Source organism: Heloderma suspectum, chromosome 4 (assembly GCF_057233095.1).
Source record: "Heloderma suspectum isolate Gila_16-S chromosome 4, 16-S_ref, whole genome shotgun sequence".
NCBI classification, from domain to species: Eukaryota; Metazoa; Chordata; class Lepidosauria; order Squamata; family Helodermatidae; genus Heloderma; species Heloderma suspectum.
Genome location: NC_139461.1, coordinates 96,022,922 through 96,043,993, shown reverse-complemented (window position 1 = coordinate 96,043,993; position 21,072 = coordinate 96,022,922). Strand labels below are relative to the sequence as shown.

General features: G+C 42.6%; 1 protein-coding gene across 2 annotated transcripts in view; it reads right to left on the bottom strand.

The window, feature by feature from the left end:
• Positions 1-4,374: 4,374 nt before the first annotated feature.
• The window catches only part of CNDP1 (carnosine dipeptidase 1), a 35,849-nt gene continuing 19,151 nt past the window's right edge, over positions 4,375-21,072 (bottom strand). Inside the window, exons 9-13 of one of the 2 annotated variants that reach the window (XR_014790174.1) lie at positions 20,841-21,005; positions 17,794-17,935; positions 16,186-16,333; positions 11,744-11,931; positions 5,774-8,130 (exon numbers count right to left, since the gene is read on the bottom strand). Coding sequence is in view for 1 of the 2 variants with exons in the window: in XM_084849994.1 (XP_084706120.1) it covers positions 8,025-8,130; positions 16,186-16,333; positions 17,794-17,935; positions 20,841-21,005 (561 nt within the window). In the remaining variant the exon portion in view is untranslated. Of the gene's footprint in view, positions 8,131-11,743; positions 11,932-16,185; positions 16,334-17,793; positions 17,936-20,840; positions 21,006-21,072 lie in introns of both variants that reach the window. The other variant, XM_084849994.1, reaches the window with a different exon arrangement.

Here is a 21,072-nt window from a genome sequence, read left to right as displayed (position 1 = left end):
GCTGTGGTTCCCCCCTCCCCACAACTAGCTAGATAAAGAGCATCTCTACACCAGTCTAAAAACCTGCATTTATAACAGGGCTTTCTGCTTCCGTTTTAAATGTAGGATCACATCAGACTCCCTTTACACGTGCTCCTCTCCCCCCCTTCTTCTGTCCCTTAGTCTTCCATATGTTTCACTGATCTACCTCCTCTTCTTGTGGCTTTTCCTTTTTTATGAGGGAACACCAGCGGTGTAATCTGATACCTCATTATCTCCAATCTATTTAAAAATGGAATGAAGGTCATTTAGTGCAGGAGACACCTTGGAGGTTCACAACATCATCTAAAGGGCCCACAAACTTCCTTGAGTGAGCACAATAGCAGGATAAAAGCTCAGTGTGAAGAAGCCCTTACTGACTAACTGACTAAGGGCATTTCTACATGAGGCTTTTATCCCGCACCTTTACTGAGGCTTCTACTTCCACATTCTTTACAGGATTAACGTTGGCTCCTTTACATGTGCTTTTTTCCCCCAAGGGGTTTCTTTCTCCGCCTTTCTGTATGTTTCATTATACAGCCACTCAGGTAATCCATGAACATGTCCTTCATGTAGCACTGATGCAATATACAAGGTGCCTTTCTGCAACCCTCAGCATAGTATAGATGGGAAACTTGGAGAGCTCCAGGTTTCTGAAGGCCCTTGGGCAAAACTCCCTCACTGGGCCCCTTCCCTCAGTGAGTCTACCTTCTCACCACCATTGTCATCAGTTGCTCTTGCTCCTCATCCACTTTCTCATCATTGCTACCACTTTCTTGCTTGACAGGCAAAGAGCCAGGAATCAAGTAGGCAGCAGCATCTGCTACACCTCCTTCTCACCACCACTGTTGCCTGGGCCAGTGTAAGAGGCAGGTAAACAAGCAGGTTGCAATGATGAAGAGGAGGAGCAATTCCAGGGGGTTCTTGTGAGTGGGCCCCTGATGAAGTATGGGCCTTTGGCAGGTGCCCAACCATGCCTACCCTTGACACCAGCCCTGCCACTACCAGTCAAAGTGAAAAATACTGGGCTATATTTAAGGGGCTGCCTGCTTTGTTATGAACCTGCAGAAGCCCATTTGTCAGGCATGCGTGGAAGGGCTTTCTCCTGTGTTGCTCCCAAACTGTGGAAGGCTCTTCCTCAAGAACTGTAATTGACCCACACTCTCTTGATCTTCAGAACAGGTGTGAAGACACAACTTTTCAATTTAGCCTTTTTAATTATGTAGCTTTAATATTGCATGGTTTTTATGTTCTTTTTACTGTATTAAGGTGTTATTGTTTTAAATCATTTTTTACCATCTTGATGACTTTTTAACAAATAAGGCACTATATAAATGTTAAAAATAAAATAAATCATTAGATGGATCAATATTCTAATCTGGCAGAAGGCAGTTTCGTGTCTCCGCTGCATGATTGAGTGGGGCATTTTTTGATAGGCTTCTTCATCAGAAGTAAGGTATGAGGAATTCTGCAAAAGAAAGGAAAATTCAGTGCTGAAGCCTGCAGACTCTAGGCAGATGCAGTAGACCAAACTAGATCTCATTTCATTTTGTTTATTTCTATATCACCCAATAGCCAAAGTCCTCTGGATGGGTCACAAAAATTACAAAACATACAAATTTTAGCATGCAAAATTTAAAAACAATTTAAACAGCTAAGCTCAGGGGTCACATAACTAGTTAGGCATCTCTGATTGCAGGGCTTTTCTCCATGAGGACATCAAGTGTACCACAAGCATACTGTAACCATTTCACAGCTCGTTTGCAACCGACTTTTCCGTCAACTTAGCCAACCCAGACATGATGGAGCTGAGGATTTAGGCTTGCTGCAGGCAGATAGCTGTGCTGCTGTTTACCACTTAAAAAAAAAAAAAAGCCTGGTTTGGAGTGCATTTCCACAGAGGGGTTCTATTACCATGAGGTATATGTATAGCCTCTGAAGAAAATAAAATAAGATTCACAACAAGCATATAGGAAAATAAGGGGAGTTATGATGGATATCACTAAAGACAACCCATATCCAACCATGCAAGTGGGCACAACCACATTCTACACAGCAGTCACAATAGCAATGAACGTTCTTGTTGAGGGAAGTATGACATTTTCCGGAGTACAAAGAAATGTGCAATGTGCTCAAGCTGTGAAAAGGCTGGCTATGAGGAAAGGCATGCGACTGTGCGCAAGAAATGTATGAAATGTGATCATGCGGAAATCTTTTTAATGAAATTTTAAATCTAATTTCACTGTTCATGAGTGCTTTAAGCCCAGATATAATAATAATATTGCAATTATGAATACGAATGGGGAAAGATTCCTTTCCCCACTATGCTCATTAGAAATAGCCATGAGCAAGTTCTCACATATTAATGTCTTATAATTGTTTTGTTTTTAGCTTTAGTGGTTATCCAGTGTAATTAGCATCAGAGCAGTTGATTCTGATGAAATGCTGCAAGCAATTAATGCTTCACAGAAGATTGTACCAGTAAAGACAGATGTATTGAAAGGCCTTTTAACAGTTTTAAATTACATATTGACAAAAACATATTCACAAAACTAGGGGGAAATGGTTGTCAGCTAAAGAGAAGAGCAGCAAAGATTTCTGTTCAAAGAGATTAAAGACTTGGAAAGAGATACATCAGCTGCGATTAACAAATCAGGGCCTTTGTGGAACTATTAGCCAAACATTGTCTTTTGCTTGTAAGTGGGGTAGATTATGCAGAAACGTTGTACGCTTTGCATAGTTTTCCTTTTCCGTAACTCCTTGTAATAGATCCATTCAGTGAAAGCAGGAGTAGGAAAACCTTGTGCCCTCCAGATGGTTTGGACTACAACTCCCATAAATCCCAGCCAGCATGGCCAAGCTCAGGGATGATAGGAGCTGTAGTCCAAAGCATCTGGAGGGCACCAGCTTTCCTTCCCCGGGTTACAGAATAGATGGGCAGAAGGTAGTCAACTCCCAGAAACCCCTGCCAGCATAGCCAATAGTCATGAATGGTGGGAGTTGAAGTTTAAAACATCTGGAGTGCTCTACTTTTTGCCCATCCCTGAGTTAGAGGGCCTTTTTTGTCGCCACACCCTACTGTGGAATTCTTGTTGAAGAAACCTCTTGTTGGAGGTTTGTCTGTGTTTTGACCTGGTTATGGGACTGAATCAGTCTTGGTCATCCTCTTGGATGACCTTTATCAGGAGAGGGACATGGGAAGCTGTCCTGTTAGTTTTGCTCAATCCTTCATCAGCTTTGATACCATTGACCACTGTATCTTTCTAGATCGACTCTTTGGGTTGGGCATTGGAAGTAGTTTGTTACAGTGGTTCCAGTTTTACTTGCGGGGTCGATTTCAGAGAGTAACACTGGGTGATCGTTCCTCAGCCCCTTGGTAATTGAGCTGTGGGGTTCTGCAGGCTACCATCTTGTCCCCAATGTTGTTTAACATCTATATCAATCCATTGGGAGCAGTCATTAGGGGATTTGGAACCAAGTACCATCAGCTCTATCTGAATCACATGAGGCTGTGCAAGTCCTGGATCAGTGCCTAGACTCAATGATGGGCTGGGTGAGGGCCAATAAACTGAAGGTGAATCCTGGCAAGGCAGAAGCCCTGTGGGTGAGTGGTTTCTGAGTCTCGAGCAGGTTCATTGCCTGTTCTGGATGGGGTTGCACTTCCTGTGAAATATCAGGTTCATAGTACAGGGGTAGTCCTAGATCCATCATTGTCACTGGAGGCCCAAGTGCCGCAACAGCCCAAAGTGCCTTTTACCAGCTACAGCCTTTCCTGGACAGGGATAGCTTGGCCAAAGTGGTTGAGGTGCTAGTAACCTCAAGAGTAGATTACTGCAATGTGCTGTATGCGGGGCTGCCCTTAAGACTGGTCCAGAAGCTGGAGTTAGTGCAGAACACAGCAGTTCGGCTGTTGTCACAAGCTGCCCCTCTTCAGCATTCAATTCCTTTGCCAAGGGAACTGCATTGGCTGACTATTCGCTACTAGGCCAGGTTTATGGTTTTGCTACTAGTGTGTAAAGCCCTAAACAACTTTGAAACGGGATACTTGAGAGAGCATTTTCTCCCTTATCAACCTGCCCAGTCATTGAGGTCATCAGATGGGATGCACCTGGTGGTTCCGCATGGAGCTATGGCCTAATTGGAATCCACCTGGAGAAGAGCCTTCAGTGTGGTGGCTTCCTTTCTGTGGAACTCCCTGCTTCTGGAGGTCAAGCAGGCACCAACGTTGTGTTGTTTTTGGCACCTGCTGAAGACATCTTTATTTCAACAAGCCTTCCTTGACTGACCAGCTACTGTTTTTTATTGGTATTCTGTTCAAGAAAACTTTCAATATGCTGTTTTATTTCTTTTATTGTTCCCTGCTCCAGAATCTGCTTAGATGTGGAGTGGTACATAAGTATTGTAAATAAAAATAAATAAAATACATTGTGCAGTTATTCTGTCATTTCCTCCAAAAGAAGTGGTGGCAGGGTTACAAGTGGAAGACAACGTTATCTGCCCCCCTCATTGGGGGCAGGGCGATTGCACAATAAAAGTCTCATCTGGAAGCACCCTTAAGCAAAATGCAGGAGCACTTAATTACGATATAACTGATTTGTACACACACTCGTTTTGTAAATGTAACCTTCATTTTTAGGCCGTGTGGGTCCTAATCTGAGAAAGAGAGAGTGCACACAAGACTAAAATCAGCCCATCTCTGAAAAAGGGAACTAGGCATTGCAAATAGGAAATTTGAAACTAGTTACCTACTTCAGCCTAGGGACCCCCCCCCCCCCCGGTCATTGCTTAATGGCAACAGCTGCATATTATCTTAACCACTCATGCACACAAGAGTACCTTCTCATCTTTTTCAATAATGGCAAGCTTTTGCCTTCTCTACTTTGATTTAAATAGGTAGGATGATGCAAGTGCATACCTTACTTTTTCTAAAAAATGTTTTTGTGCATCTGACCACTAATACTGTAACCCACCAACATATTAACAGAGTAACTTAAAGTCATAATAAGGTCCTTGAACCTTTGTCTCTGAACAAATGTCAGTATCTCTCCTTGCAGAAAGTAAATGGCTAACATGGGACAAGCTTCAAGCTCACATCTATCTCAGACTGCAGATAATTAAACTGGCAACATTACTTAGTTCCATTAGTACAGCATTGTACCAGTCAAGTGAACCACTGATCTCATGCAACAGCTCTCTCACACAAGCACTTTAGGCCTTTGAGGGTACACACCTACAGACATACATAAAAACAGGAGCTAACATGTTTTGTCACCACAGGGTAATCCAAACTGCCCTCTGTCTTTGCTCTTCAAATGACACATATATCTACCTCTTTAGCAAATACTGATTTCCTCACCAGTTTGACCCCTCTCAAAAGTGTTAGCCATCTTTTTGTTCAATTAAAGTGTTTGTATAATCATATAACGTCTGTTTTATTAAAACACACACATTTGTGTTTGCTTTAAGCTGGAAGACTGCTCTGGACAGAGAGTGCTTCATGACATCACAGCTGCCCAGCCAATGACCACTCTGTACAGCTCCTTCTGCTTCAAATTGGTAGACCTGTTCCCCCTAAATTTAATATTCAAGAGAAGACCACCTATGTGACAACACTGTAGAGAGTATGAATGGGACAGCTTCTGATTGTATTTACATTATTTTAAGCACCTCGTAGTGGCTTCCTGTTTTCTAGGTTCAGTCCCAAACCCCAGTCCCAAATATCTCAATGTTTTATCAGTAAATAATCACACTGTCTAAATTTTAAATAACTTTATGGTTGGGGACACCTTTACCTTTTTATGTACATTCTAAGCACGGCATCAGGACACACATAAAAGGTTAATTAATGTCTTACAAATAGACGTTGATTGTATAATGAGACTGATTAAGTTCAAATGGGAAAAGGTAGAAGTATAATGTGAAAATATATGAATAACTAGAAATAAGAAAATTACTGTACTCATATCACTGGTAAGCAAATGAGAATTTAAAAATTAAACAAATTAGAAAGTACGAGCTTCCTATTATAAAGTAAAACATCAAAGTATATTCTCTCTTAATTTGGCCCCAAACAAGCTAGAATACAACTACAATCCAATGTTGTTAACAGTTCCAACATTCAGCTCTATTTTTAACCAAAGAAGTCAGTTCATAGAACTCCTTATAAACAATTCCCACAATGTTCATATATTAAAAGTCAAACAAAAAACAAAGAACCAGTACCTGCCCCAAATAAACCTAAAGTAGTTTTAGAACTGTCTTGCCACTGCCTCAGAGACTCTAGGGTCACTTTTGCCCAGGTTTTGACATCAATTTCTAATCTAATTCTGGCTTGAATGTCATCTGAATTTACATGTGTTCTTTTAATGAGTATAGGTTAAACATCACTTCCATGTACAGCTACAAAAAGCAGTGCCAAAGCAGGTATGTAAGCTAGGTGAGGTGGCATCATATTCCCTTTCAGTGGAAGTAGCTCATCTAACCAACAAGATAATGAAATTCATTTTAAACATGAATAATCTATCTTTGACATCCATGTTATTCTTAAGGAAAGCCAATTCTACAATTGTTATACTTTCAGAAGTCCATATTAGGGCAATACCTTTATTAGGCCAACTCAAAACTCACAAAATAGCGTACAGGCTTTTGAATTCTTCAGAATTCTTCCTCAGGTTAGATGGCAAACAAAGCAAAAAGAATGGGGGTGGGAGTGGCTGTTGCTGAATGCTGCTGCTAAGTGACAGTCTTAATGGAATGTGGGAGGAGGCATTTTTTTCCCTGTATCAAAATACTAGAACCTGGGGTTATCGCATGAAGCTGATCAGTGGGAGATTCAGGACAGATAGAAGGAAGTACTTCTTCACACAGTGCAGAGTTAAACTATTTGCTACTACAGGATGTAGTGATGGCCCCCAATTTGGATGGCTTTAAAAGGGGGGTAGACAAATCCCTGGCAGAAAAGACTATTGATGTCTCTGTGGTACCGCCAGTACCAGAGGTATGCACACCAGTTGCTGGGGACCATGGGCGGGAGGGTGCTGTTGTGCTCGTGTCCTGCTTGTGGGTCCCTGGTCGACAGCTGGTTGGCCACTGTGTGAACAGAATGCTGGACTAGATGGACCCTTGGTCTGATCCAGCATGGCTCTTATGTTCTTATGAGGCTGTAGACATCCAAATTAGGTTCTATCAGGTGCTGAGATGGTTTCAGGTTGCACCTAGGGCTGCTGGGATGAAGAAACAGACAATGGTGGATTCCCCTATTTTAAAAAATGTTCTGTTACTCAGAACAGTCTCCATACATTGGTGAAACACCCAGGTTCCTTTGCAGATAGAAAACAGAGAAAAATCATACAGTTTTATTAACAAAGCTGGAGATAATTTTAAATGGTGTGCTGGATTTTAAAAAGAATCTTAAGGTAAAGCTATCCAGTTTGACCTGTGGTACAATTTGAAATTATTACTTTATTATCAGCAGCAATATGGATTAGAAAATCATTGTGTTCAAACATTAACGAAAAAGAAGTTTGCAATGGATAGAAGGTAACGTTACAGATAGAATCTACTGGAATATTGTACCAATGAAACTGTGTAGTAGAGAAATATGTAGGGAAAACAGTCTTGAGTACCTAATTTTGTCTTGTCATGGTGCTAAACTCACAAGAACTAAAAATGAACACAAAGCATATTATGTTGGGGTCTATAATAGACACGTGAGTGCTCATTTTTATACAGGTGGGATTACTTTCTCAAGAAACAACCCACCCGTTTCAAAATGAATGTATGGCAGTGTTCCACAGTAGAATAAGATATGTAGGAATGACTGAAGTACACAAATTTAAGGGACAAAATGCATTCAAAATTAGAATAAGTTGTAGTGTAGCAGTTCAGGACATGAACTTCTAGAAAAGCCCTTAGAGTTTCAGGGATTTTTTAACATATTTCTTTGGAATTGTAACAATACATAAAAGAAGTACAAAACCAATAGGTATGATTTGCTTCATGGACCATCATGTCTCAGTCTTCAAATTGGAGGCTTCCTTTAATTCCCCATGGAGCTTTGAGATCTCAAGTAAAAAGGCGGCAAATACCTTTATTCCATTAATGTAGTTGGATCTGATCAGGAAAGAAGAAAAAACAATTATCAAGTAATCTGAACATTAAGGATGCTGTGTTGCTTTGAAGTGCCAAACATCTTCAAGTCTTTTAAAATCTGAGGACGCACAGAACATTGTCTAGATGCTTTTTTCAGGAACAAGGAAGAACATTTGGACTGAGCATGGAATAACATGGTGTTTCTAGCTTACTATATCAAATGACAGTATTTGCATCTTTGACACAGACACACACAATTTATACATGTGTGAGGGAGAGATGGTTGATTTACATATTCACTGGTTTGTTTATTTGTTTGTTTATTTATTAGCAATATTTCTATACCTCTTCTCATTTGAAACAAATCCCGAAGTGATTTACAAAAGAATAAAAATGAACAAAGACCATGCACACACACACACACACACACACACACTCATATAATGAGGTTGGTTCAAAGATAGGTCATGACTTGGGGAAAGCCATAGCAAACAGATACAGTTAGGGCCAGAAATATTGGAACAAGGATAACTGTTTTGGCAGTTGGCCTCTGTACACCACCACATCGAAGTTGAAAGGAAACACACCCAGATGGGAGTGAAGTCAGGACTTTCAGCTGTAATTCAAGGGGTTTGACAAAAGTGGGGCACTACCCATTCAGGAAGTACAGCCAATGGCATACACACACACCCATCATTGGTGGCTCATAAGTAATGGAATGAATGGTTGACAAGCAGCCGCATGGCCAGGTGTGGCCTGTTTCCTGGGTACCCCATGACCAATCAAGCAGATAAAAGGCCTGGAGGTGGTTCTGAGTGTTACATTTGCATTTGGTAGCTGTTCACTGGAACTCCCAACATGAGGTCCAAAGAGGTGTCCATGCGAGGGAAGGAGGCCATCATTAGGCTGAGGAAACAAAATAAACCCATCAGAGAGATAGCAAAAACAGTGGGAGTGTCCAACACAACAGTTTGGAACATCCTGAAAAAGGACTTAACTGGCAAGCTCAGCAACAGCAAAAGGCCTGGAAGACCACGGAAGACAACTAAAGTGGATGACTGCAGAATTCTGCTCATGGTGAAGAGGAACCCTTTCACAACATCTAGCCAGATCAAGAACGCTCTTGAGGAGGTAAGAGATGGCTTTATGAATGTAAATACAGAGGCTTTACAACAAGGTGCAAACCACTGGTAACACTCAAGAACAGACAGGCCAGATTAGCCTTTGCCAGCAAACACCTAAAAAAGCCCTCCCAGTTCTGGAATAAGATTCTTTGGACTGATGAAACCAAGATTAACTTGTACCCGAATGATGGGAAGAGAAAAGTATGGAGAAGGAAAGGGGCAGCTCATGATCCAAAGCATACCACATCATCTGTCAAACATGGTGGAGGCAGTGTTATGGCATGGGCATGTATGGCCGCCAATGGAACCGGGTCACTGGTGTTTATTGATGACCTGACTGCTGATCAAAGCAGCAGGATGAATTCTGAAGTCTATAGGGCTGTACTTTCTGCTCAGATTCAGCCAAATGCTGCCAAACTGATAGGATGCCGCTTCATATTGCAGATGGATAATGACCCAAAACATACAGCAAAAGCTACCCAAGAGTCTCTCCAGGCAAAGAAGTAGGATGTTCTTCAATGGCCAAGTCAGTCACCTGATCTCCACCCAATAGAGCATGCTTTTCACTTCCTGAAGACAAGACTGAAAGCAGAAAGACCCACAAACAAGCAGCAGCTGAAGGCAGCTGCAGTAAAGGCCTGGCAAAGCATCTCGAGGGAGCAAACTCAGCATTTGGTCATGTCCATGGGTTCCAGACTTCAGGCAGTCATTGACTGCAAAGGATTTTCAACCAGGTATTGAAGGTGATCCTTAAGTTTGAAATGATGTTGGTTTGTTCCATTACTTATGAGCCACCAATGATTGGGGGGGGGGTGTATGCCACTGGCTATCCTTCCTGAATGGTTAGTGCCCCACTTTTGTCACACCCCTTGAATTACAGCTGAAAGTCCTGACTTCACTCCCACCTGGGTGCGTTTCCTTTCAACTTCAGTGTGGTGGTGTACAGAGGCCAACTGCCAAAACAGTTATCCTTGTTCCAATATTTCTGGCCCTGACTGTATGTATAGAGATTGTTAAGGTATTTCCACATTACCTAGAGACTGAAATGTAGTACATGAATAGAGCAGAATATCCTGATTACCAGGAAAATTTAATATTTGTAGTTCTCTGCCTCAAAACAGAGGAGGGGGATGTCCACCTCAAAATGTTTAAGGTATTTCTAGACCATCCAGAAAAACTGAAACCTGGCCCATGCATAGTCCACAACACCCTCATTACTAGAAAAGTCTGGAAGTGGAGTATATCTGCATGTTTCCTTCAAAATGCAGATGAAGAAAGGAAAGATGTGTATCCCAAAATGGTTGCAGTACTTTCACCTCTTTTACAAAGCTGAAATTTGGTGCACATATAGCCCAAGACACTCTAAATTTTAGGAAAGCTTGAAAGATTTGTACAGGCCTCTTTTGAAATGTGGGAGAAAGGACTGTACTTCAAATGAGTTATACCACAACAACACTAGCTAGAAAGCTGAAATTTGGTACCTGGTTACTAGACAGTCTGAAAATAGGATATATTCCTAATATAACAGGGCATAGTTTAGAAATGAGGTTCTGCCTGCCAACAAAGACCAAAACAAACCACATGGAACAAATGTTGGGCTGTTGGATTTCTGTTGCTCCTTCACACACTTGAATGGATCATAGAGGGATTTTCCATACCAGTCAGCCATAATTATAGGCAGCCATTTTTATCTATGAATTCATTTTCTTAGGGAGATTGCTGGGTAGTTTCTCAGGATGGTGATGGCTGATGCTCTTTCAGTGTGAGGGGTATGGAGATATTTTGCAAAGCTAGCCATGTTGGTCTAAGAAGAAAACCTCCAAAATTCACCACTGTGCAATACCTTTATTAGGAACCACCAAAATATCACAAAAAAGTGTGCAAGCTTTTGAGTTCTCCAGACTCATCATCAAGCTAGGCAGTACAAAAAGCAGAGGGCAGGGGGAGGTAAATAATTCTTTAAATATATCCGAAGCAGAAAACCAGTGGAGTTAAAGGAGGACAAGGAGATCGCAGAGAAACTGAATGAATTCTTTTCATCTGTCTTCACTGCAGAAGATATAGGACAGATACCTGTAACCGAACTGATGTTTTCAGGAAGGGAATCTGAGGAACTGAGGCAAATAGTGGTGACAAAAGATGAAGTTCTCAACCTTATTGATAAACTGAAAGCAAATAAATCACCAGGCCCAGATGGTATCCATGAGTTATCAAAGAACTCAAATATGAAGTTGCTGATCTGCTAACCAAAATATGCAACATGTCTCTAATATCAGCCTCTATACCAGAGGACTGGAAGATGGCCAGTGTAATACCAATAATTTTGAATAATTTTCAAAAAGGGACCCAGAGAGGATCTGGGAAATCACAGGCCCGTTAGCTTAACATCCGTTCTGGGTAAATTGGTTGACAGCATTATTAAAGTTAAAATTAGTAAGCATGTAGAGGGACAAGCCCTGCTGAAGACGAATCAACATGGCCTCCGCAAAGGTAAATCCTGTCTCACTTACCTTTTAGAGTTATTAGAGAGTGTCAATAAACATTCAGACATGGGTGATCCGATAGAGATTGTTTACTTGGACTTCCAAAAGGCTTTTGACAAAGTTCCTCACCAAAGACTCCTGAGAAAACTTAGCAGTCATGGAATAAGAGGACAGGTCCTTTTATGGATCAGTAACTGGTTAAACGCCAACATTCGCTGCATCATGGAGAAAGGAAGAGAATTCCAGAAAAACGTCTATTTCTGCTTCATTGACTACGCTAAAGCCTTTGATTGTGTGGATCACAACAAACTCTGGCAAATTCTTAAAGAGATGGGAGTACCAGACCACCTTACCTGTCTCCTGAGAAACCTGTACGAGGGTCAAGAAGCAACAGTAAGAACCAGACATGGAAGAACCGATTGGTTCAAAATTGGGAAAGGAGTACGACAAGGCTGCATATTGTCACCCTGCTTATTTAACTTATATGCAGAGTACATCATGAGAAATGCCGGGTTGGATGAATCAGAGGTCGGAATTAAGATTGCTGGGAGAATTATCAACAACCTCCGATATGCAGACGATACCACCCTAATGGCAGAAAGTGAAGAGGATCTAAAGAGCCTCTTGTTGAGGGTGAAAGAGGAGCGTGCAAAAGCTGGTTTGAAACTCAACATTAAAAAAATGAAGATCATGGCATCTGGCCCCATCACTTCCTGGCATATAGAAGGGGAAGAAATGGAAGCAGTGACAGATTTTACTTTCTTGGGCTCCAGGTTCACCGCAGACGGTGACTGTAGCCATGAAATTAAAAGACGCTTGCTCCTTGGGAGGAAAGCTATGGCAAACCTAGACAGCATAGTAAGAAGCAGAGACATCACCTTGCCGACAAAGGTCCGTCTAATCAAAGCTATGGTTTTCCCAGTAGTAGTGTATGGCTGTGAGAGCTGGACTATAAGGAAGGCTGAGCGCCGAAGAATTGATGCTTTCGAACTGTGGTGCTGGAGAAGACTCTTACAAGTCCGCTGGACTGCAAGGAGGTCAAATCAGTCAATCCTAAAGGAAATCAACCCTGAGTGCTCATTGGAAGGACAGATACTGAAGCTGAAGCTCAAATATTTTGGCCACCTAATGCGAAGAGAAAACTCTCTGGAAAAGACCCTGATGCTGGGAAAGACTGAAGGCAAAAGGAGAAGGGGACGGCAGAGGATGAGATGGCTAGATAGCATCACGGATGCAATGAATATGAACTTGAGCACGCTCCGGGAGAGAGCGCAGGACAGGAAGGCCTGGCGTGCTATGGTCCATGGGGTCACGAAGGGTCGGACACAACTGAACGACTGAACAACAACAAACTGGTTAAAGAACAAAAGCAGAGAGTAGCAATAAATGGTAAATTCTCCCAATAGAGGGAAGTAAATAGTGGGGTCCCACAGGGATCTGTATTAGGACCAATACTTTTCAACCTGTTCATAAATGATATGGAATTAGAAGTGAGCACTGAAGTGGCCAGGTTTTCAGATGCCACCAAATTATTTAGGGTGGTTAAAACAAAAAGACTGTGAAGAGCTCCAAAAGGATCTCTCCAAACCAGGAGAATGGGCATCTAAATGGCAAATATGGTTCAATGTAAGCAAATGCAAAGTGATGCACATTGGGGCAAAAAATCCCAACTTCAAGTATAGCCTGATGGGATCTGAGCTAGCAGTGACCGACGAGGAAAGATATCTTGGGGTTGTGATGGACAGCTCAATGAAGATGTCAACCCAGTGTGTGGCTGCTGTAAAAAAGGCAAACTCCATGTTAGGCATAATTAGAAAAGGAACTGAGAATAAAACTGCCAAAATCATACTGCCCCTATACAAATCCATGGTGTGGCCACACTTGGAATACTGTGTCCAGTTCTGGTCACCTAAAAAAAGATATTGTAGAGCTTGAAAAAGTGCAGAAAAGGGCAACTAAAATGATCAAGGGTCTGGTGCATTCCCCCCCCCCCCCATGAGAGGTTACAACAGCTGGGGTTGTTTAGCTTGGAAAAAAGGAGGGTAAGGGGAGACATGATAGAGGTGTAAAAACTTATGCATGGTGTGGAGAATGTGGATAGGGAGACATTTTTCTCCTTCTCTCAAAATTCTAGAAGCCAGGGTCATCCTATGAAGCTGATTGGTGGGCGATTCAGGACAAATAAAAGGAATACTTCACACAGCACATAGTTAAACTATGGAATTCACTACCACAGGATGTAGTGATGGCCACCGATTTGGATGGCTTTAAAAGGGGGTTGAACAAATACATGGAAGAGAAGGCTATCGATGATACTAGTCCTGATGGCTATGTGCTACCTCCAGAACCAGAGGCAGTGAGCCTATGTACACCAGTTGCTGGGGAACATGGGTGGGAGGGTGCTGTTGTGCTCATGCCCTGCTTGTGGGTTCCTGGTCAGCAGCTGGTCGGCCACTGTGTGAATAGAATGCTGGACTAGATGGACCCTTGGTCTGATCCAGCATGGCTCTTCTTATGTTCTTACATACAAAAATTAGGCCAGATGTTGTGGCAATGAAGTCAGCATTTTAGGCCCTGCGTGCTTCCAGACAGACAGCTCGTAGCACTACCAGCCAAAAGGCATTGTGCAGCTATTCTGTTTTTCCCTTTGTAATGCATATTTTATACTAAAAAGCAAGATGGAACAAGCAGTAGGAATACAAGGGAAGGTTACAAATGGAAGATGTTGTTGGGCTTCTTCACACAGAAATTTTATCCTGCTATTGAGATTGCTCACTCACATAAGTTTGAGGACCCTTTAGATCGGAGATAATGAGCATCTCTACACCAGCCTAAAATCCCACATTTAAAATGGGGTTTCTGCTTCTGTTTTAAATGCAGGATTTATTTATTTAAAGTATTTCTTGTCCACCTTTCAGGAGAGAAGCCCTCCCAAGGTGGCTCACAGCAATAAAACACATAAAACAGTTAAAATATTAAAACTGACAAAAACAATAAAAGCCACAATAAAACCAGCAACAGTGTTAACAGCAGTACCAGCAACAATAGCAGTCATATCATGAGAAGGCCAAGGTAAAATAATATGTTTTCAAAGCCTTCTTAAAAGTCTGCAATGACGGAGCATGATAGATCTCCAATGGCAGCTTGTTCCAAAGGTGTGGGGCCACTGCAGAGAAGACCCTCTCATGTGTGGTCACCCACCTGCCTGCTGTCATGGGTGGGCAAATAAGAAGGGCCTCTCTTTCTGATCTTCAAGTGCAGGCAGACTGATATGGGTGAAGGCAGTCCTTCAAGTAACTAGGTCCCAAACCGTTTAAGGCTTTAAAGGTCAAAACCAGCACTTTGAATTGGGCTCAGAAATGCACCAGTAACCAGTGCAGCTGGCACAGTATAGGTGTTATGTGATCGAACTGTCCCCACCAATACTCAAGCGGCCGCATTCTGCACAAGCTGGAGTTTCTGAACTGTATTCAAAGGCAGCCCCATGTATAGCACATTACAGTAGTCCAGCCTGGACGTGACTAGCGCATGGATAATTGAGGCAAGGTCTGTCCTCTCCAGATAGGGCCGCAGTTGGCGTACTAGCCTAAGCTGGTAAAAAGCACTCCTGGAAACTGCAGGATCACAATGGACTCCCTTTACACACGCTTCCTTTCCCCCCTCCCCTTTCCCCTCTTTCTCCCCCTTATCTGAGACTTCCATATGTTTCATTGATCTAACTCCTCTTGCCGCTTTTCCTTTTTCATGGGGGGAACTCACGCAGAACACAAGTGGGGTAATTTGATAACTCATTATTTCCTATCTATTTAAAAATGGAAAAAGGGCATTTAGTGCAGGGGACACCCTGGAAGTTGACGACGTCATCTAAAGGGCTCACAAACTTCCGTGAGAGAGCAATCTCAATAGCAGGATAAAAGCTCCGTGTGAAGGAGCCCAACGAGGTATCAAAGAGGTATCACCTGTTTTGTATAATTCTGCTTTTATTCTTGGGATCGTACATAAACACTCCAGTTAAACACAAAGCCAAAACGGAAAATTGTAAGATGGAAGAAGCCCTCATACACAGGCTAATTAGAAACAGAGTTGGAAAGGATCTCAAAGGACATCCAGTCCAACCCCGATAATGCAGGAAATCCACTACTACAGCATTCCTGATAAAGAGAAGCACAAGCAATTATTGTGTTTACAAAAAATGGGGATGGGGCATCGTCTACTCGGATGGCACTTAATGTGAATGCTTTTCTCTGTGTAGAAAGCAAGAAGGAAAACAAATGTAGCCTAGATACAGGATAACTCACACAAAAGCCGGGCGGGGGTGGGGGGAGACTGCAGTAATTTCTCTATTGCTATGGAAACAGTCTTCTCCTTGCCCAATCATCCCCACTGTCTAGAAGCAATGTGAAATGACAGGAGAATTATGCCCATTCCTCAATTCCACTTTACTTATGGAATTAGTCTAAATTGTTAACCTGCTTATTTTCTCTTTCTGGGAGTGCTCTCCGTCATCTGCTGCTCCAATTGGAAACATCATTACACTCTTCTTTGTGATGTTCTGAAACATCCTGGCAATTGGAATAGTCGATCCATCCCTGATCATATCTGGATCCTGGTTAAAGACTGAAACATATGGAGGGAAAAATATGTTCCTCTTTAAACAAAATGAAATTGCAGTGTCATAGTGGTGAAGCAGCTAGTCACATTCAGAATGCTGCACTTTCCATGGTACAAGTCCCACCCAGCATATTGGATACTTAAGCAGGAATTATTCCACAGAAACCAATTGCACTGTTCTTCACGTTAAGGCTGATTAATCTAATTGGCTTTTTTCACTTCAGCTTTATGTATAACATGCCATGTCTGGGATCAGATTAGTCTATTCAGGCAAGGGAAAGGACGTGAAAGCTTGCCTTTCATTAGCAAAGAGCACCGCTGCTGCATCTCAAGTTGCTTCAGACTTATGATTGGCTTGTGATGTGGCATATGGGATAGTATGTCTGAGCTGTGTTGGCAGGGTGTGGGTGGGCTAGAGCAAAGCCATGTTGGCAGGATCTTGGCTTCTCTATGTATCTGAATAAGTATTCCTATGACCCAGAACATTAAGTGGGTGCTGAATGTGAACAGTGTACTCATGGATTAATTTTTGTAGCATACCTGTGTATTAGCAGGTATACAAAATTCACAAGGATTATGTCAACTGCCAGTCTTTGCTGCTTGTCCACTGTGTTGTATAGTGGACAGAGGGCTAGGCTTAACCTAGAGAGATCCGAGTTCAAATCCCCACTCTGTCATTGTTTTTGCTCACTGGGTGGCCTTGGGGCAGTCACTCTCTCAGCCTAACCTAACTCACAGGATTGTTGTGAGGATAACATAGGGGGTAGGCAGCCATGTATTCTCCCCTGGGCCCCTTTGATGAAGGACAGGAGAAACATGTAATAAATACTAATGAACAGGTATGGTTTATATTGTTCAAGCTATGAAGGATATTGAAAACAAACTGGAAAATCATAATATATTTGACAAAATGGCAGCACCAAAAAGGAGTGTTTTCCACAAAATGCCTCATGCATAACACAACACCAAAATGATAAATAACCATATTTTAAATGTACATTAAAGTGAAAACATTTAACTTTAGATAGAGGAAACCATTTGGCAACAGTCTGACAGAGGAGGTGGCTAAATTGCCATTCACTGTAACCATACATTTGTAATAATTTTCCTATAGACAACTCTCTACACACACATACACACCCCAAAAACACCCTGGCTACATTTTTCATCTGAAATAAAATAATTTGACCAGAGCTTACAAATTAGGTTTTCAGGAATTTCTACAGAAGAACATGAATTTGCTAAAACTGAAACACTAGGAACTTAAGGATCTACCCTTCCTGGTTTCTGTTGACAAGGCCAAAATGAATACTAATTTCAGAATACATCTACATTCTAAATATATGTATGGTGCTGAACATTGTTCTTTACACATACTTCCCAATGTTAGAAAGACAGAGAGGATGTATATCTTAAAATTGTTCTAAATAAACAAAATATATGTGTTTGCCAAAAACAGTTCAGACCTTTTTTGATTGCCTTTTTAGCAGCTTCAAACTGAGGGTCACTAATATTACCAATCCATGGCATTGCACCCATTTGCATAGACACTTTCAGGTTGTTTGGGCTTTTTCGTTTAGAGAATACATCTTCTAAATACTGTTTCACCTATAAAAAAATATTTTCAGTAAAAGTATTTGTGATGTTTTTAATATTATCTGTAGTATATTGTGCTCATAGCAATGAAACCTCTGATACAATTTGACTGAGCTGGTGTGGCAACGTAGAATGTTCAGCTGGCGAGGGAATGAAACAGTTTGCAGTCCAGCTTCTGCATGGGAATGAAAAGTCGTTGGATTGCTTGGGACTAAGACCTCACACAGGAGCAGGCCGAAAAATGTGCACCATCCTTCAAGATAGAAGAAAGCTAAGGGTTAGCAAGCATCCTTTGCCTGTGGATAAGGAGGCTGAAGGTAGAGAACAGTGAGAAATTATAAACTGAAGGAGCAGTGGGAGGTTGATTAAGGAGGGAACTCTGAAGCAACCTCAGAGCACTTAAGTTCCAGAGAAGCTGTAAGTTGGAGTGAGGAGAATATGGAGTGTTAGGAAAGCTGATCAAGCCCTTCAGTGGCTCTCCTCCACATGTATACTAACACATGGAGGAAGGAGTGGGTCCACGCTTGGTGGCCTACACCCCTGACATCTGCCAGTTTGGCATGCGATCTGCAAAGGGTAGGCCGCGTAAATACCACTGTACCCAAGTAGTCATCTACATGATTGGAAACCCCAGTCAAGCAGGACTTCCAAACATACAGTGGAAGCCTACATAGATACAAGCACACACATAGTCTCCCCTCTGTGGACATCACACCAAATTTGCAATTGCCAGGAGTGGGCAAACATCAGGGGCTCTCTCTTATGTACATTAGTGTCCTGCTGTGGCTATTTCAGGCTCAGTCCTGCAGCATCCTATGGGGCAAATGCATCCCAAAAGTCACAAGGCAGGCAGAGGTTAGAACTGCAGCACTATAGGTCAAGCAGAGAGCAGTCCAAAAGCAGGATCTGAGTCAGAGCCAAAGTCAAGTACAGCCAATAGTCCAATGCAAGCACAATCCAAGGAACAGAGTCTTAGCAGGAGTCCAGGAGTCACCAGCATGGGAGATCAATCAAGAGAAGACGCAGGGTCAGGAAAACTAAGTTGCATGGTCTAGAAACTGATACTCAGGCATTATCCCAGCACCTAGTGTCTGTAATTGAAGGCTTTTAAATCTGAGCCTTCAGAGCCCTGACCAGAGCACAGCTGCAATCCATTAGAGCCACCAGAGGAAAGGTCTATTCATGAGCACGGCTCTGGTCATGAGTACACCCTTACTCACAAGGTGTCCCTATTCCTCAAGCAGCACTTCTCCATCTGGCAGCTGACTAGTCTTGGCCTTTTGATACCTGTGCTCCCTGGGGCCACTCGACATCTGCCTCCAAGTCTGAGAGTGGGCTAACTACGTTGGGAGGGTTAGGGTCTCACCCCCAGCTGATCCACCTCAAGGTCCCTATACACAGGCAGCTCCCCTATGATACTTGGCTCAGGGGGTCCCGGTCATCCTCTGAGAAGAAGTCCTCCTGGGGGGGGGATGACGATTAGTATACATATACAGGAGAATGACTGAAGAGGGCTGGGGTGGCTAAAGGAAGTGGATGCTTGCTTACTCATCTAGACCTTGACAAGGGAATTCCGCCAATAGTTGCTTTTACTGACAATGTCAATGAGCATTATGACCTGGCAATGCTAATGAGGCAAAGGACAAAAAGGCAAGGGAGGGAGGGGAGCTGAATTTCATATATTTATTTGAAGTAAACAGCCGATTCTTTGGCTATAGGCCTCTAGTCTTGCTCCTGTGGACTGTTAACACCAAGCAGGCTTTATTATATTTTCAGAGCTTAATTTGTAAAGTGAGAAGTGCACGGACTCAGAGTCTGTAACCCGAAAGCTTTTCGCTCTAACACCAGACATGTCAACATTCATCTGTTAATAACTGGGGGCAGTGGGGGCAGGGCGGAAATACCCTTTGCACATGATCAGATGCCCTCCTTACTTTACATGTCCCAGCTTAAGAGCCCTGGGCCCCATCTACATGAGCCATTTACTTCAGGGTTGCTGTGATTTGAGGTCCTTCAGAACATATGACGCAGTTGCCAATTCTCAGCCTAACCGTAGTTTTCACTCGAAACATGCGGATTTCCAAAGACACATTTTGCTGCAATGTTTTTGGTTTGCTGCAGGTTTCCTGCAGTTGCAAGCTGTCTGTCTCTTCCCCAAACCAACCTCGCATTTTGTGGTGGGCATGTGGTAGGCATGCCTAGTGCTTGTGTCACTCTGTGATGTCCCTTCACTCCTGCCCATTCCTTCGTGACTGCGCAGCTATAGAGGCACGAGGAAGTGTGCTTATTTCTTCAACCACACTTTCGCACACCTTCATATCTTTGCAATGGCTGCTTTGGAGTAAGTGGCCAAGGACTGGGGGAGAGGTGTCAGGGGAGCAGAAGGTCCAGGACCAACTTTGCTCTAGCCGCCATTTTGGAATGATGAGTAGGCATGTACCTCTCATGGGCACATGCCTTGGCATGTGCCAACCATCGCGAGAGTCTCAGGCTGGAGAACTGCCAAACAGTTGACATAGTAACGAAGGTGCAGACCACCCACATTTTACCTAATGAGGAATGGACAGACACAAAAGAACCCCTACAATACAAAACAGCCACTAAAACTCGAAGTGTCACACCCCCATCTTCACATGCCTGTGCAGCTGCGCATTTAAATATAATGATTAAAAAGGGGGGCAGAATGACTGTTGCAGTTTACTTCAGAGGCTATGTGTATTTTCCCATTGGAGAAGTCCGCAGTAAATCACATGTGTACCACAGCAGAAGCTAATTCACAGCTGCAATGCTGCACAGTTATGACGGAGTGAAGGTTGAAAGCGGTGCCATGTAGATCGCCCCCTGCTATTGCAACAGTGCCTGGGCAGAGCCATTTGCAAATAGCTTGAGTGATCACCATAATCATAAGCAATATTACCTGACTTTCCACTTGAGAAAGGTCCATATGAGGGACTTGCCGGATGGAAAATTTCCCTGTGACTCTTGATGGTATAACTGTTTTGATCCCTGGTTCATAAAAAGCTCCTTCTATCCCATGAATAGAGAGAGATGGGAAGCGCCACAGGTGTAAGAGGATTTCCTCCTTAGAAATAAAAGGTAAAACAAAATTATCTAGTCTTTAGTCATTCACGGCTCATTCAGTAAAGCTA